Source organism: Calypte anna, chromosome 5A, assembly GCF_003957555.1.
Source record: "Calypte anna isolate BGI_N300 chromosome 5A, bCalAnn1_v1.p, whole genome shotgun sequence".
NCBI classification, from domain to species: Eukaryota; Metazoa; Chordata; class Aves; order Apodiformes; family Trochilidae; genus Calypte; species Calypte anna.
The window spans coordinates 1,790,882-1,806,884 of record NC_044251.1 but is presented as its reverse complement, the minus strand read 5'-3'; the positions used below and the strand labels follow the sequence as shown (position 1 = coordinate 1,806,884).

Sequence of the window (16,003 nt, the reverse complement as noted above, 5' to 3'; positions counted from 1 at the left end):
ATTCAATCTCTTCTTAAAAACCTCCAGGGATGGAGAATCCACCCCCTCCATGAGCAGCCCATTCCAATGCCTGATCACCCTCTCTGGAAATAATTTCTTCCAGGGACATAAATTCAATATCTTTATGACAGGATACTCTTGGGAACAACATCCACCAGTGATGCCAGAGAGAGAAACCAGTAATGCCATATTCTGAACAAGAATGATGTTTGTCTGGAGAGAAAGGAGCAACAGGCAAGCAAAACCAATAAAGCAGGGTGCTGTACCTGAACATTGCATGACCTATAGCTTCGGGTTGGCCCAGCACAACTGGAAGCACCTTCTGTCCTGAAAGAAAGGGAAACAACATGAAGTTCTCTGAATAATATACACACACACACACACACAAATGAGACATGGCAAATAACCTTTACATTGAGAACACCTGTAGTTTCCTAAACCATATAGCTTCCTGAAGAGAATACCATATAGTTCCCTGAAGCCACAAAACAGCTGAAATGTACTAGAGTGAGCTGGCATCTTCTAATGCCATTTTCTGCTATGCATTTTGGAATGCATGAGAAACACACACCATGAATAATTGCAGTATAGCTCTGCAGGGTCAGGCTTGCACTACTGGAAGCAGAGCTTTTTGTCCTTTGTCTATCAGCACAGAGCTGAAGTGTCCTAGCAAGAAGCAGAAACACCCTACGAGCAAGAAGGCAGTGGCCTGTCCAGACCAGGCATGCACATCACCTATCCTGCTGTTCATGTGCACACTGGACCCACCAGTAGGAAGAACTGAACATGACTATGGGAAGTGTGCAACACCTTCATTCAAGTGTCTCCAGCTGAGAGTGATGGAAAGTAAGGTTTATGGGGGAAATTTATCTGAAAATCCAACAAATGTCTATTATCTCTGCATCCCTAAAATGGGGACTGGAAGATGTCTACCGTAGTACAGAGGTGTTTACCATAACAGACAGTCTTAAAAAAAAGACCTTTCTGATGGGAAGAAGCCATGCCCTATAACTCTGGATTCTTTCATTTAAAAAGCCCCTTCACTTCTCTAACATGAAGAGTTGTGTTTTGTTTTGTTTTTTTCAAGGAGTTATTAAGAGTCTGGCTTTTTTTCCCTTTTCTTTGTTTTATCCACAATAGGTTTTCTCACATCCATCATTTCCAACAGGTTCTGTCCCATCCACTGTCCTCACTGCATCAGGCCCAGCAGCAAATGAGGTGACCCAGCCCTGACACTGCTCGAGCCAACTCCTCTCTTCCATTTCTGCCAGGATCATTTACATTCCTGGGAATCACCAGCCTGAGAAAATCTTGGCACACTCATTGGCTTTCAGGAGAGAAACCTACTGCTCTGGATGGTTCTCCCTGAGGCCTGCCATGCTGGATTTGATAGAACAGCTGCTGCCATACCAATCAGCTTGTTGCACAGCCTCAGATGTCACAGCAAGGATGCGCTGCATCCCACGCTACGCAGAGCAGCAGCGTAAAAGCTGAGGATCATCTCAAATAGACTCAGGTGATGTAGCCCCTGGAATCAAACCCTGGGTTGTTTTTGTTCTGGATGTATATTGAAACAGAAGTGGAGGAGCACAGTAACAGAAAGCCAGGTTTAAAAGAAGAAAAAGGAGGTTTGGCTTCACCTCTGGGAGTAGCAGCGCCGCTGCCGAAAGCTGACTCCACCGCCACAGCTCCGGCTGCACTCACCCCATTCACCCCAGCTACCCCAGGCACCAATCTGACGTTTCGTCCTCTGGCCCTGTAAATAAACCCCAGAGATACATCAAATGGACATGGCAACACAGGGGAAAAAAAGAAAGTTAAAAAATGGAAATGAAGTAATGAAAATAAAAAGTGGAAATGAAGTGGATCTCCTTTGTGTTCTCTTGCAGAAGAGACCATCTTGCTGGGCTGTGCTCCTAGTGTGAAAAGAGGCAGAGAATAATACATCTGAAATGTCAATCCTCTTGTATCTAGGGGTATTATAATCTCCCTTAAAGTGCTACTCTCTGCCTATTCATAGATCTCAGCACTTATGCATAACCATCTGAAAGAGGTTGGGCAGTTAGGCAGCACAGGAGAATCCTTACTGCAGGGACTGTGAGCACTGTCACTCAATAGCAGATTGATAGAGCCACTTAAACTCAAACCCTTGGCTCTGAGCCAGACACTTAAGAAAAATAATAGAAATGGTAAGGAAACCCCCAGAACACACTTTTCACTGTGACAAAATTCCCTATGTGGACCCTTTCTCCCCCTATCCAAGTATATCTGATGACAAGGTCAAGCTCTGGGCCATCATTAGCTACAGCCTTAATTAATTTTGTGTTTAGAAAGCCTGAAAGGATACTGACATTAAGAGAAATAAGCATTATAACCTAGACAAAAAGTTACAAGTGCAGGGGAATGAACTGAAATACGTTGTTTTAGAAACACATATTTTCAGGAAAAAAGGGCCTACTGCAACTGATGGGATCTACATACAGCAGGACACGGGGGTTTGGCAAGAAGGAGAGCAAAAAAAGCCCAACCAAACAGCTGCAAACTGCAAAAGGATTAAATCTGCTTAGGAAAAGAAGGTAAAAGCAGGGTTGCACAGGGTTTGCAGCCATACCTGTAGGGCAGTTTATGTATATTGTATACAGCTGAGAAGGTAATGCATTCCATTTGGGCACTTGTGATCATGAAGAGTGGGCAGGCAGAGAAACAAAAGGCAGAAACTACTGAGATGTAGTCTAATTCCCTTCCACACATAGAGTATCCCACCAAATCTACATAACCCTGGGGTCTGTGTCCCAGTCCCTCCTCTAGTTTCACACGGCTTCTTTTGACTTGAACATTGCAGCCCACATTCCCATCATCTGTGGTTCCCTGCATGAGTCCTGTGAGGAAGGGCTGAGGGAGCTGGGGGTGTTGAGGCTGGAGAAGAGGAGGCTCAGGGGAGACCTCATCACTCTCTCCAACTCCCTGAAAGGAGGTTGGAGCCAGGGGGGGCTTGGGCTCTTTTCCCAGGCAACTCTCAGCAAGACAAGAGGGCAGGGTCTCAAGTTGTGCCAGGGGAGGTTTAGGTTGGAGATTAGAAAGAATTTCTTTCTGGAGAGGGTGATCAGACATTGGAATGGGCTGCCCAAGAAGGTGGGGGATTCTCCATCCCTGGAGGTTTTTAAGAAGAGACTGATGTGGCACTCAGTGCCATAGGCTGGGAACCACAGTGGTAGTGGATCAAGGGTTGGACTTGATGATCTCAGGGGTCCTTTCCAACCTGGATGATTCTGTGATTCTGCTCAGGATCTGTTTCCATTACTTCCTGTGTCCCTCCTGCATCTTCATGTAAGTTAAGCTACCCCAGCTGGTAAATGCCATCATAAGGCTTTTCCTCTGGAGTGGAGGAACATCCTAGAAATAGAGAACTTCACCATAGCAGGGATATTTACCCTACCCAGCTCATACTTTCCATCCACTCAGATCACTTTACAGAGAAGGCACAAGCTCCTCAGTTAAGATCATTATTTTCACCTCAGTCAAGTGATAACTGCTTTTGCATAAGACATTTGGATCTCTGTAGAAATAGGAGGTAGCCTAATAAATTACTCAGTGAGCAACCCAGACAAGGTGCATGGGTTAATCCTCCCTTGTCATTTAAACTGTTTTTGTAATTTTCTACACATATTCCCTGCCTGATTGTATGTCCTTGAGCTATGGCCTTGTTTCTCTCTTTCTCTCACCCCCTTCAAAAGGAATAATTCCCTGTTGCTGGCAGAGCAACACAGTCAATCATCCTGCCGTACTTACGCATTTGCAACCAAATTACCCACAACTATCAAGCTGCAAAGTGACCCTTGCAGACTCTTCCTGCCAATTATCTATCTTGCCTTAAAGTTAAGCACTTTTCTTCTTGGCCCATGCTATATAAATTCCTTTGCACCATTTTTGTGCAAATCTTTCTAATACCTGTGCAAATAAAAACCTTCGGGACAAGTTTTCTGGTTCAGATTAACTCTGCTTGCCTTCACCCTTCTCACTCAACAGCACTACCCAGTTAAAACCCATTTCTGCATAGTTTCTCTCTGCCAAGTCAACATCTCCCTGCCCCCATGCCAAAACCCTTCTTCCATTCTTCTTTTCCAGATACTGAGCTCAGTGTTTGTCTTCTGCATTCTCATTTGCCTTTCCAGGAGTAATCCCATCAACAGAGTTTTGGCTTTCAGCAAGCCATCTTATTTTCCCGAGTTTTTCTTCCAGGCACCTAATTCCTCCCATTGTAATCCCTCCTCTCTTACTCTCAGAAGAATGAAACATGCTCCCACTCTGTTTCTCTGCAGTTTTATTCCCCTGTATCAACTGACTGATTTAGGAGCAGTATCAGCTCACTCTGGAAACAAGGGAGCTTTCAGTCAGCATTAAAAGAGAAGAAAGCACGTAGATAAAAATCCAAAGGAAGAGCATTTGAAAGTCAAATCACTGGAAGGCAATTAGGACAGAAAGCCCTTCCCTGACTGACACACACCCCGACCTATATATTGGATAAATATTCCAATATGCCTCCTAGAGAAGTAGCATTCTTGATTCCTCCTATAGAGAGTAAAATCTTCAGGGACTCTTTGTTGTGAGGATTATGCATCCCCATAGTGCAGAAACAATCATTTTTTCAGTATCATTCCATTTATGTATGCCCCAAAATGAGCATCAGCCAGAAGAATCCTCCCAAAGCTATAGGGTGTTAGAGAAACATATGTATAGGGGCCCAAATTCCACTTTCAAAAATCCGTGCACAATCCTCATTACTTCAGTAACTGTGTGTGTGTGTGTGTGTGTGTGTGCACAGGCAAATGTTAACCTGCAGATTTATAATAAATAGGAAAATTATTATTACATAATCTGATAGGATGCTTTTAGGTGCTGTCATCTTGTTTCTCTTCCAAAAGCCTCTTTCTGCTCACTTCAGACTCTGGAATACTTTTTATCTATTGTCATCTGGGATGACCAAGTCCCAGACCCTCAAGTCCACCAGAAACAAACATCTACAAACATCATTGCTGTTACCACAGAATCATAGAAAGTTAGGGGTGGGAAGGGACCTCAAAAGATCATCAAGTCCAACCCCCCCTGCCAGAGCAGGGTCACCTACAGCAGGTCACACAGGAACCCATCCAGGTGGGCTTTGGATGTCTCCAGGGAAGGAGACTCCACAACCTCCCTGGGCAGCCTGTGCCAGTGCTCTGTCACCCTCACACTGAAAAAATTCTTCCTAATATTTATATGGAACCCCCTATTGTAGCAGGAGGAGCCTTTCTTGCTTCTGAGGCTCGACGAGCTGCTGGCCTCTCCATTGCCTTGCACAAGAGTGAGTTTCTCTCTGTGGGTGTGTGTCCCACCTTTATTGGCCCCCTGGTAATAGGGGCCCTGCCCTAACCAGGCACAGGTGGACTCACACCCACTCTTTGGCAACTCAAGGCACCTGGTCTATCTTGTTTCTCTACATTTCCCCCTTTTTTTTTTTTCTTTTTTTTTTTCTTAAAGCTTTCCCAGTTTGCCCTAGCTTACAGGATTTTTACACACACACATTTTTACAACACTGATTACAGGATTTTTACACATTTTTACACATACAGCTTACAGGATTTAACCCTAGCTTCGACTGACACACACTTACAGCTTACAGGATTTAACCCTAGCTTACAAACATACAAACATACACAGGATTTTTACACATTTTTTTTTTTTTTCAACTGACACAAACATACATAGCTTACGGGATTTAACCTTAGCTTCTAAGACTGACACAAGACTGACACAACTTAAACATACAAACATACACTTAAAGCTTACGGGATTTAACCCTAGCTTCTCACACTGCTGCAGCCTAGGCAAACCGTTCAATGTCAGCCCAGGCACTTTTCACAAAGTCTCTTCCTTTCCGACTTGAGTTGTTCTTCTCCCTCCTGTATCTTCTCTTCTCTTGGCTTCCCTCTGCTCAGGGGTTTCCAAAGAGCTTGCTGGTTCCTCATAGGTTTCTGGTTCCTCATGGGATTCCATACACAGGTTTTAACCCTTCCTCATGGGATTCCATCCTCCTGGCTTCCCTCTGCTCAGGGGTTTCCAAAGAGAGAATCCTTATCTTGGCTTCCCTCTGCTCAGGGGGTTCCAATCCAAAGAGCTTGCTGGTCATACCTTTCAGGGAGAGTGTTAGCCCAGGCACTTTTTCAAATCAGGGAGAATGTTCCTGTTGCCATCTCTTCACAAGTTGCTCACATTCTCCACCAAATGTAGCGGGAGGAGCCTTTCTTGCTCCTGAGGCTCAACGAGCTGCTGGCCTCTCCATTGCCTCACACAAGAGTGAGCTGAGCTTCTCTCTGTGGGTGTGTGTCCCACCTTTATTGGCCCCTGGTCTTGCTCATGCCCAATAGGGGCCTGTCCTAACCAGGCACAGGTGGACTCACACCCACTCATTGGCAACTCGAGGCACCTGGTTTATCTTGTTTCTCTACACCCTATGCTCCAGTTTATAACCACTGCCCCTTGTCCTGTTGTTGGTCACCCCTGAGAAAAGCTTTACTCTGTCCTCCTGGCACTCACCCCTTACATATTTACAAACACTGATGAGCTCACCCCTCATTCTCCTCTTCTCCAAGCTGCAGAGCCCCAGCTCCCTCAGCCTTTCCTCATCAGGGAGATGTTCCACTCCCTTCATCATCTTGGTCGTTCTGCACTGGACTCTCTCAAGCTGTTCCCTGTCCTTCTGGAACTGAGGGGCCCAGAACTGGACACAATATTCCAGAAGTGGCCTCACCAGGGCAGAGCAGAGGGGGAGGAAAACCTCTCTCAGCCTACTAACCACCCCCTTCTAACACACCCCAGGTGCCATTGGCCTTCTTGGCCACAAGGACACATTGCTGGCTCAGGGTCATCCTCCCATCCACCAGCACCCCCAGCTCCCTTTCACTGCTCTCCAATAACTCAGTCCCCAACCTGTACTGGTTCCTGGGGTTGTTCCTACCCAGAGGTAAGACTCTACTCTTGCTCTTGTTGTCATACATTAAATTTCTCACTGCCCAACATTCCATCCTGTTTGGTCCCTCTGAAGTGGACCAGTACATTTAATTCCACTCATCTTTTGTTGCAGCCTAACATGCATACAAGAGAGCAATGCCTTTATCTGCATTAAGTGTGTATTGCAACACTCCAGAAAAAATGAGAGAAAGCATACCACCAGCTTCCTTGACTTCTGAAAACTCCAGGAAGGGTGATCAGCTAATGTCCTACTGCTCTGTTTGGTTTTACTGCCTGTTAAGACACCAGAAACACACATCTGCTGGGGATACTGATGATGCACGTGACCCTGGCACCACATCCTCTCAGTGCTCATTTCTAAACCAACTGCTGAGGTATAAAAGCTTAGAAGGCCAATGATTCCATTTCTGTGAACACTCCATTGCTTTCTTCTGTTCCTAGGAAGATCCACTGCTGATGTGGTTGCAGCACCTGCTGTTATCAGGCCAACTGCATCTGATAAAAGCAAGGAAAAACTCTGTGCCTTTGAGTCACTACAGCTCCAGACTTCATCTTTAAAGAAAATACTGGTATGCATCAGAAACAAATAAAAAAATTCTGGAAAGGGGTCCTAGAGAACATAATGTTTCCCGTGTAATGTTTATTTTTACAAATGAAACATGCACTGGAAGAGAAGTCATGAATGGGACTTGACTCAGAAAACCAGAAAATGTTGTCAGCATGTAGGAACACTTTAAAAAAGGGCCCTTGAACAACTTCTCAGTAAGTTAGATGAGTTGGATAGGAAACTATGCATGAGGACTGTGCTTCCCAGTGGGAAGCATTGCAGGCACACAGCAATACACCAAGTTCCCATAACCAAACATGGGCTAACAATTCAGCAGGAATAACTTCCTAGTGCCTCCTTGCAACTCAAATACTTAGCAAGCTATCAAAGCAAACATCAATTTACTACACAGCCCAAAGTGAGCAGTGAAGCCTTGCAGTCACAGGTCTAAACAACCTAAAACCCATCCACGTTCTAACCCCTGGTGTTTCCTTCACTGCTTGGGCACCTTTGAGGACTTAGAGATAGTCAGACTGAATTATTATTCTAGGATTTTTCGTGCTGCCTTTCCAGGCTGGCAAGCAGTAACAAAACATCATGTTACACCACTCCAAATGTTGCTGCTCAGAGCACACGGTTAGTGATACCCTCTCTATGCCTGAGAGGTTTAGAACAATGATAGGCTTTTTTGGTTTTTTGGGTGTTTTTAGCCCAAGAGGTCATGTAGCTTTGGTCCATCAAGCTGCAACTGAAGCACCTTTTTGCACACTGAAAAGTCTTACTGTGATTTTTTGAGCTGCATCACACAGGCTCCATTCAGACCTGATGTGAATCTCAGAGCCAGCACTGAGGACGTGGTGGGAAATCCTTGACACTGGAAACTGATTACAGAGTCCAGTCCAGGTGTTACCCACTGCAAACAGATATCACTGGCAGTGATGGGTAATGTGAGTTTGATTCACCAGATTACTCCTATTTTATGCAGCATTTCCATGGCTTAAAACTAGTAAAAATCACTCTCTTTAAGCTTTCTTCAAACAACACTACTCTCTGGGGCTTACAGTTTCTGAAATGAGGTTAATGTTTATTTTGGCACACCCCTGAACTGTAGCTTTATTGAGACATGTATTGAAAGCAGGGTGAAACCCAAACATCTCATGAAAGAAAGTTATCACCAGAGTCATTTATTCTGTAAAGGCTTCATTGCCAAAGTCTTGAGAAGTAAGAAGTCCCTGGTGAAGAATGCAGCTTTGAGAGCTGGAATTGTAATTGCTCAGAGAAAAGTTAATAAGGGGGTGGAGGAGATGGGGGGAGAGAAGGAAACTGTCAGGGTGGCCTGAGGGCTGGCTGCTCCCCAGGGGTTGTGGGACAGGGGCACAGGGCTCTCCTGGGGCAGCCAGGCAAGCCAGGGAGCAGTGATTCATCTGTCACTGGGATTAAAGTGACACACAGTGCTCTGGATAGGCTACAGAAAATACTTCAGACTTCCCTCACCTCTTGACTGTTCCAACAAGCATCTGGAACTGCCTTTCTCTTGTCTGTCCCTGATAATGTTGGTTACTATCTTGTGGCTTTAATTCTGTAAGAGATTTTTCTTAATACGCTTCCAAACCCAAAAGATATCTGTAACTTTTTAGGGATTCTTTGCTCCGTTTGGGTTATGCTGCAAAATTTTTGGTTTTCTTCTGTTGTCAAAGTAAGCATGTAGAAAGAGAAGAAACCCCAGGAATGTATCACAGGTTGTGTTTGAAGTGCTTACTGCTGGTTCTCAGTAGCTGAACCCTTGACAGATTTGTGTAGCTTTAGGTGCAAGGCTGTAGCCACCAGCCAGTCGAGCAGCTCTTTATTTTGTGGTCATCCAAGACCTGCAGAGGAACCATTGAGTGTGGGGACACCAGGTTGGTGGTAGGGGATAACCCCCTGTCCCCAGGAATTGGGCACATCCAGCTGAAGCCAGGCTAGGAAGCCTTGTAGTGAGTGACATCAGGGGCCTGACAAAAGCAACCCATGTGGAGTATATTCTTAGACCATCTGCTTTTCAGGATGTGAACTATTTCCTTCTCCTTTCTATATCCAGGAGACCTACCCAGTAATACAGTGATGATCACCTATAATGTTTCCACCTAGCTAAACCCTGCAGGACATGTGGCCTCACACATTTATAATGTAGAAAGATGCTACTACTCCAATGGATAAATCAGGATAAATCCATCCACAACTGCCTATGCTATTAGCCAAAAATGCAACAAAAATATAAGCAAAAGAATCCCACCCACATCAGAAAAGCCTTTTTTATATTGCTGTCTTAACCATTGATCTTGGCTCAGACACAGCAGAGCTTTGAAGGTGAAGAATGCCAAGTCTCATTTTTATGAATAATGAAAAAGCAATCAAAGAATTGCATTGGAGCAAAACTAGAAAAGCAACAATGAAAGAGAACAAGATGGTGACAGCAGGAAGCAAAATACAAAACGGACAAAGAGACTATCATATTCAGACAAACTGCATCAAAAAGAGGAGAAAAAGCCCAAGGCTTCATTAGTTTTGATGGCTTGTGACTTTTAAACTCACTGTATATATCTCCTTTCATACCCCTCTACCACACTAACCATAGCATACCCTCTCCAACAAATCCACTACAATCCATCATTTCCCTTACGTCTTCAGCTCCTCAAAACACCTCAGGCTCTCCCTACATCCTTTAACCCATTCCCACACTGTTCCAAACTCTTTTCCTTCATCCCCCTCTGTTCAGCACTCCTCATTCTTCTACCTCCTCATGGACTCTCCTGCCATACTCCTGGCCCCTTCCACGTCCCCTCCTTCCCTGCTTGCCAGGCAGGACACTGTGCACACCAGGCAGAGCAGATAAGTTATTTCTCAGAAGGGGAAAGCCCCTGGGTGGCCTGGAGCTGAGCAGGGTATAAAAAGAGCACACTAGAAGGATAACAGCCATTGCAGAGCAGTCAGAGTAATTCTTGGAATCCTTGCGGGAGGAATCGGGGACATTCAGAAAACTCCACACAAAAGGAGGATTGTGAGAAAACGTAAAGATCCCAAACTTGGAAAAAGTGGACAAAACACACAGGATGAAGTCACCAGAAGTTGTTTACACAAGGAACCTAAGGGGAACTCAAGGCTGAAATGATAAACTGTTCCATACTAGCAGACAACTGGGCTAAAACCACTTAGGCATCTGATTATTGGAAAGTGGAAAATGTGACACCAGCTTTCAAAAGGATCCCAGCCTAACCCAAGGAACTGCACACCCACATGGTATAAACTGATGTAAACTCATAAAATTATAGAAATTTTATCAGGCACTTGTGTAAATAAAGTCTGTTTGGGAAAAAGTCAACAATGCTTTTTTAAAGGCAAACCCTTCGAAGACTATTGCAGTTCTTTGAAAGATTCACAAACTTGTCAACAAGGGTGAGCTGTCAGATAAACTCAGATTTCCAATAAGCTTTCAGCAAACTCCTTCACCTAAAGCACTGAAAGAAGTAGCCAGAAGGCATGGATGATGAGAAGGTGGACTAAGGAGAAAAACATAGGTAGGAGTGAAATGTCTTCCCACTGCAAGAACTGACATTAGCAGCAGAATTCCATGAGGAACCTGAACTGCTCAACACATTTATAAGTTATGACAAAACCACAGAAGTAACAAAGACAGGTGATGATAGAGGGTAATAAAAGACAATACAGAACCAGAGCCTGGCTGCAAAGATACTTTAATGTTTGTCCACAGTTAAGTGAATTGCCACTAAAATTACAGCTGAGACTTCTTGTATCTGAATATGATTTTCAGCCAAGCCTCAGACCAGCCTTCACTTAAAGCACACCTCCAATATGACCTAGGAGCAAATATAAGCATTGGACCTGATCTAACTATTAAATAATGATTACAGATCTTAAAAGATTAAATGAAGCTCTTCCTTTGATCAACAGCTGTTCTTTTAAATAGCCCTGTGATATGGGCAGGTAAAAGATTCCCAGTCTGGAAAGAAGGAATTCCAGATGCAAAAATTTACCAACGTGCAATCACATTTGTAAAAAAGATACTGAGGCAGAGAGAAGTCTGGGAAATGCCACGTTTGCTGAACATAAAGCAACTCCAAAGCATAAACACACGCACAGAATCGTGCCAAATAGGTGTGTGCAACAATAATAGAAGAGTTATTCAAACCTTCATATGAAAACCTTCATATGGAAAACCTTCAAAATTTATTTGGAATTTAGAACTTATTTAATGGACAGGGCTTAAGCAGCTTTACACCATTTCATCCTTGTGGGAAAACACAGGAGGAATCATAACAAAAAAACCCTGAACCTGGACTCTTCCATTGTTCATAACTTTCCTAGAATCCTGTCTGAAATTGCAGTGTCCTCTTCTGACTCAGTTCTGCATTAACAGCTGGGGTAAATGTGTAGAGACATCTTTGTTTTCTGTTTGTATAACCCTTTAACACAATTGCTCCTGCCAATCCAGCTGTAGTTTCCAGCACTGCCATGTACAATCAGTAAAGGAGCTGCAAGTACTGGGTTACCTTTTCCAGATTCTTCAAAGTCTGCTGAAAAGGGATAGACATCACAGGTGCTGTATGATAAGACCAAGACAGAAAGAAGGGAAAAAGAGCCGGGTGTGACCACCAAGGATGAAGGAAATTCTCAGCAGCCAGTGGTGGCTTTGACAAGCAGGAGTCCCTTGCTGGCTCCTTCATGTTGCCTGGCAGATAAATCAGCCCCTATCAGATGGCAAGCAGGCAATAGCCTCAGCTGCTCTTAACATCTCCTCCTTGTCAACATTTCTGCCCTTCTTCTGCTAGCTACTTTCCTAACAATCAATGAAGTAAAAACAAGTTCAGCCACTCCACAAGCAGCAGAGATGAAAAGCAGCAGGCACCAATCTACACCCTTTAATCACGAGCAAACATGAATCCCTGCAGACTCGTCTTCTCCATCCTTGTGTAAGCCTGCAGTTCACACGTTTATAGCTGAACTCCCATTAGCAGTCTCTGTGTTTGAAAGTTCATGTTTTCCTGCTTCTGGGACAAGAGATGTCCAAGATGCAATCGTTGTTTGCACTGATGGGCAGGATGGATCAAAGAGGTAAGTGGTTTGTTCTGGAATAAAATCCATACATGCTGTTCTGTGCCTTTTTAGCACCACCCTCTTCTTCCTGGGGTGTACACAAGACACTGTAGAGCTGGAGGTCACCCACCTTTCTACCCATTTGCTGCCAAAGTGGCAGCTCTTTTGATACCAAAATCAAAACAATTGCTGCTGCCTTAGCTGCAAGGCCCCTCTGGGTCCAATACTCAGAAGAGTTAAAGTGGCAGAGCCTAAATTCCTTAGAGAGATGCTACTGTACATTAAAGGAAGTGTTTAGAATCATAGAATCCTAGAATTGGCTGGGTTGGAAGGGACCTCTGAGATCATCAAGTCCAACCCTTGATCCACTCCCCCCGTGGTTCCCAGCCCATGGCACTCAGTGCCACATCCAGGCTCTTCGGAAATATCTCCAGACACGGAGAATCCACTACTTCCCTGGGCAGCCCATTCCAATGTCTGATCACTTGTCCTTCAGTGTGGGAAAATGCACCGTGCCACCTGCCAATCCCTTATACCTGTCACTGGGAACTACAAAAGGATAACACAGGTGTCCTGTTTTCAGCTGGGATAGAGCTGATTTTCTTCTAACTAACTAGCATAGCATTGCCATTTTTATTTAGTATGGGATTTGGCATGAAAACAATGTTGATATGGCACTGATGTTTTTAATTGGTAAAAAACCAGAGTTTTCAACCCTGTGTTTTCCTGTGTGGGAGTGCACAAGAAGCTGGGGACACACGTAGCCAGAGCAAAGGATCCAAAGTGGCCAAAAGGATGTTCCATCCATGCCATGTGGCATCAGACTCAGCACAACAAGCTGGAGCAAGAAGAAGGGAGATGGGGGTGTTGAGGGTGATGGCATTTCTCTTTCCAAGTAACTGTTGTGAGTGATGGAGCCCTGCTGTGCTAGAGAGAGCTGAGCACCTGCCTGCTGATGGGAAGCACTGAATTAATTCCTTGGTTGGCTTTCCTTGCACACATGGCTTTTGCTCTACCAATTAAACTGTCTTTATCTCATCCCATGATTTTTCTGACTTCTACCCTTCTGATTCTGTCTTTCATCCCACTGGGGGAGATCAAGTGAGTGGCTGTGTGGGGCTTGGTTGTGGGCTGGGGTTCAACTACATCAACAGGGAAAGGACTTTTTCAGTGCTGTGTGACATGGATTGAAGTGATTTTTCTATAAGCCTGTCATCAGGTGAGATAGCAGGGTCTCATTTAAGCATATTTCCATCTGTGAGATAGGCAATCTATGACAACTAACAAACTCTGCTTGATTTCTGGCCTCTCATCCCTGATCTTCAAAGAAGGCCTAGAGAGCATTTGCAAATGATGAATCTGGGAATGGAACTTCATAATTGTACTAGAGATTAAAAGCTACAGACTCATTAATTTTAATGGCTTATTTGTAATTCCTCACTACTCCCACAAAACTCTTATTCCAGGTGATAATTACCTCTTCCCCTCCCTCCTTCTGATCCTTTTCACCTAACAAACATATCACTTTTCCTTTGCAAACACTTCCACCCCACTCAGCAGGTCACCTTTTATTTCAGGTGTCCAACTCATTAATGTAATTGAAGTTACATTCAGAGAAACTGTTCTTGAGCTGCATTTGCTTTAGAAAGCTCCTACTTACCTCTCAAAGAGGAAGAGGAATCCCAGTTCTTGGGATAATAGCTGTGTTCTGTTTCTGACACCATCAAATTGGCTTAACAGAAAGGTTCCCTCCCCCAGTAAAGCCAAGCCATATGGCTTAGACCACTAAGACCAGAGAAATGAGGGGAAAAAAAATCCCAGCCAAAGATTCTTTTTACCTTAAGTGGCAAGTGCAGCTTTGAAGAAAGGCACAGTAATTGCTGCTTTGCAGATAACACCCCTAGAGCCAAAGGCACTGCCAGGATTTTATTATTTAATGGCCACATGAAACTTCCCATAACATGTCCATGGTAGCCCTGATGACTTGAGCCCATTAGCTCTTTCAGGAATACTTCCTACAAAACACTTGAATTAACAGATGCTGACAGTCCTTTAACAGAAGTATTTTTCATTTCTTGTCACAGTGTTCAGAAGAGCTTTTACTTACAGAAAATGCAGAAGGTAGCATCATTGCTAGCATGAGGAGCAGAAAAAAGTTCTTCATCTCTGCCTGTGGGAACAGAAAGATTATTGATCAGAATTGCTTGCTGCTTTGTTGCTTGTATGGTGGAAAAGCCAAGATGCCATACAGCAAAAATGGAGGTGGAGCTAAAATCAAGGTGAGAGAGCAAACACAGTTTTATCACTACAGTCCATGGGTAGATGAAGGCAACTGCAAAGACTAAAATGACACTGCACAGGAACCCAGAATATAAGTACTGAGATCAAACATTTCCCTGAACATTTCCCAGGCAGAAAGGGACCTGGGAGTCTGCATCGACAAGAAACTGAACATGAGCCAGCAGTGTGCCCAGGTGGCCAAGAAGGCCAATGGCATCCTGGCCTGTATCAGAAACAGCGTCACCAGCAGGTCCAGGGAAGGGATTCTGCCCCTGTACTCAGCGCTGGTTAGGCCACACCTCGAGTACTGTGTCCAGTTCTGGGCCCCTCAGTTTAAGAAGGATGTAGAGGTCCTGGAACAGGTCCAAAGGAGGGCAACCAGGCTGGTGAAGGGACTCGAGCACAGGCCCTATGAGGAGAGGCTGAGAGAGCTGGGGCTGCTCAGCCTGAAGAAGAGGAGGCTCAGGGGAGACCTCATTGCTGTCTACAACTACCTGAAAGGAGGCTGTAGCGAGGTGGGAACTGGACTCTTTTCACAGACGACCTTCAACAAGACAAGAGGACACAGTCTTAAGTTGTGCCAGGGGAGGTTTAGGTTAGATATTAGAAAGAATTTCTTCACGGAGAGGGTGATCAGGCTATGGAATGGACTGCCCGGTGAGGTGGTAGATTCTCCGTCCCTGGAGACATTTAAAAAAAGACTGGATGTGGCACTCAGTGCCATGGTCTAGCAACTGCTCCGGTGGGTCAAGGGTTGGACTAGATGATCTCTGAGGTCCCTTCCAACCCGGCTAATTCCATGATTCTATGATTCTACAGTTATCCTGGGTGTACCTGGATTCAACCACCAGAAGAGCAGAGATAGAAAGGAGCTCAGGCCACACAGATGGCAGGATATAACAGTTCCTAAAAATCCTGGTTTTACACAACTTTGGGACCACAATGCTCTGTTGGTGCAGTACCTGTTTCTACTTTATCCCTTCCTTTTTTGAGTTGCAACTCCAAGCCTACTTGGAGCTACCACTTCTACCACCACTCACCAACACTTACAGCTCTGACCATGGACACTTCAGCCAA

At 44.6% G+C, this 16,003-nt stretch overlaps 1 protein-coding gene across 1 annotated transcript in view; it reads right to left on the bottom strand.

Annotated features, from left to right (window-relative positions):
* The window catches only part of PAPLN (papilin, proteoglycan like sulfated glycoprotein), a 46,097-nt gene extending 31,320 nt beyond the window's left edge, over nucleotides 1-14,777 (bottom strand). Inside the window, exons 1-3 of the mRNA XM_030451801.1 lie at nucleotides 14,754-14,777; nucleotides 1,641-1,756; nucleotides 267-327 (exon numbers count right to left, since the gene is read on the bottom strand). Of these exons, the coding sequence (XP_030307661.1) occupies nucleotides 267-327; nucleotides 1,641-1,756; nucleotides 14,754-14,777 (201 nt within the window). The remainder of the gene's footprint in view (nucleotides 1-266; nucleotides 328-1,640; nucleotides 1,757-14,753) is intronic.
* Nucleotides 14,778-16,003: the final 1,226 nt, after the last annotated feature.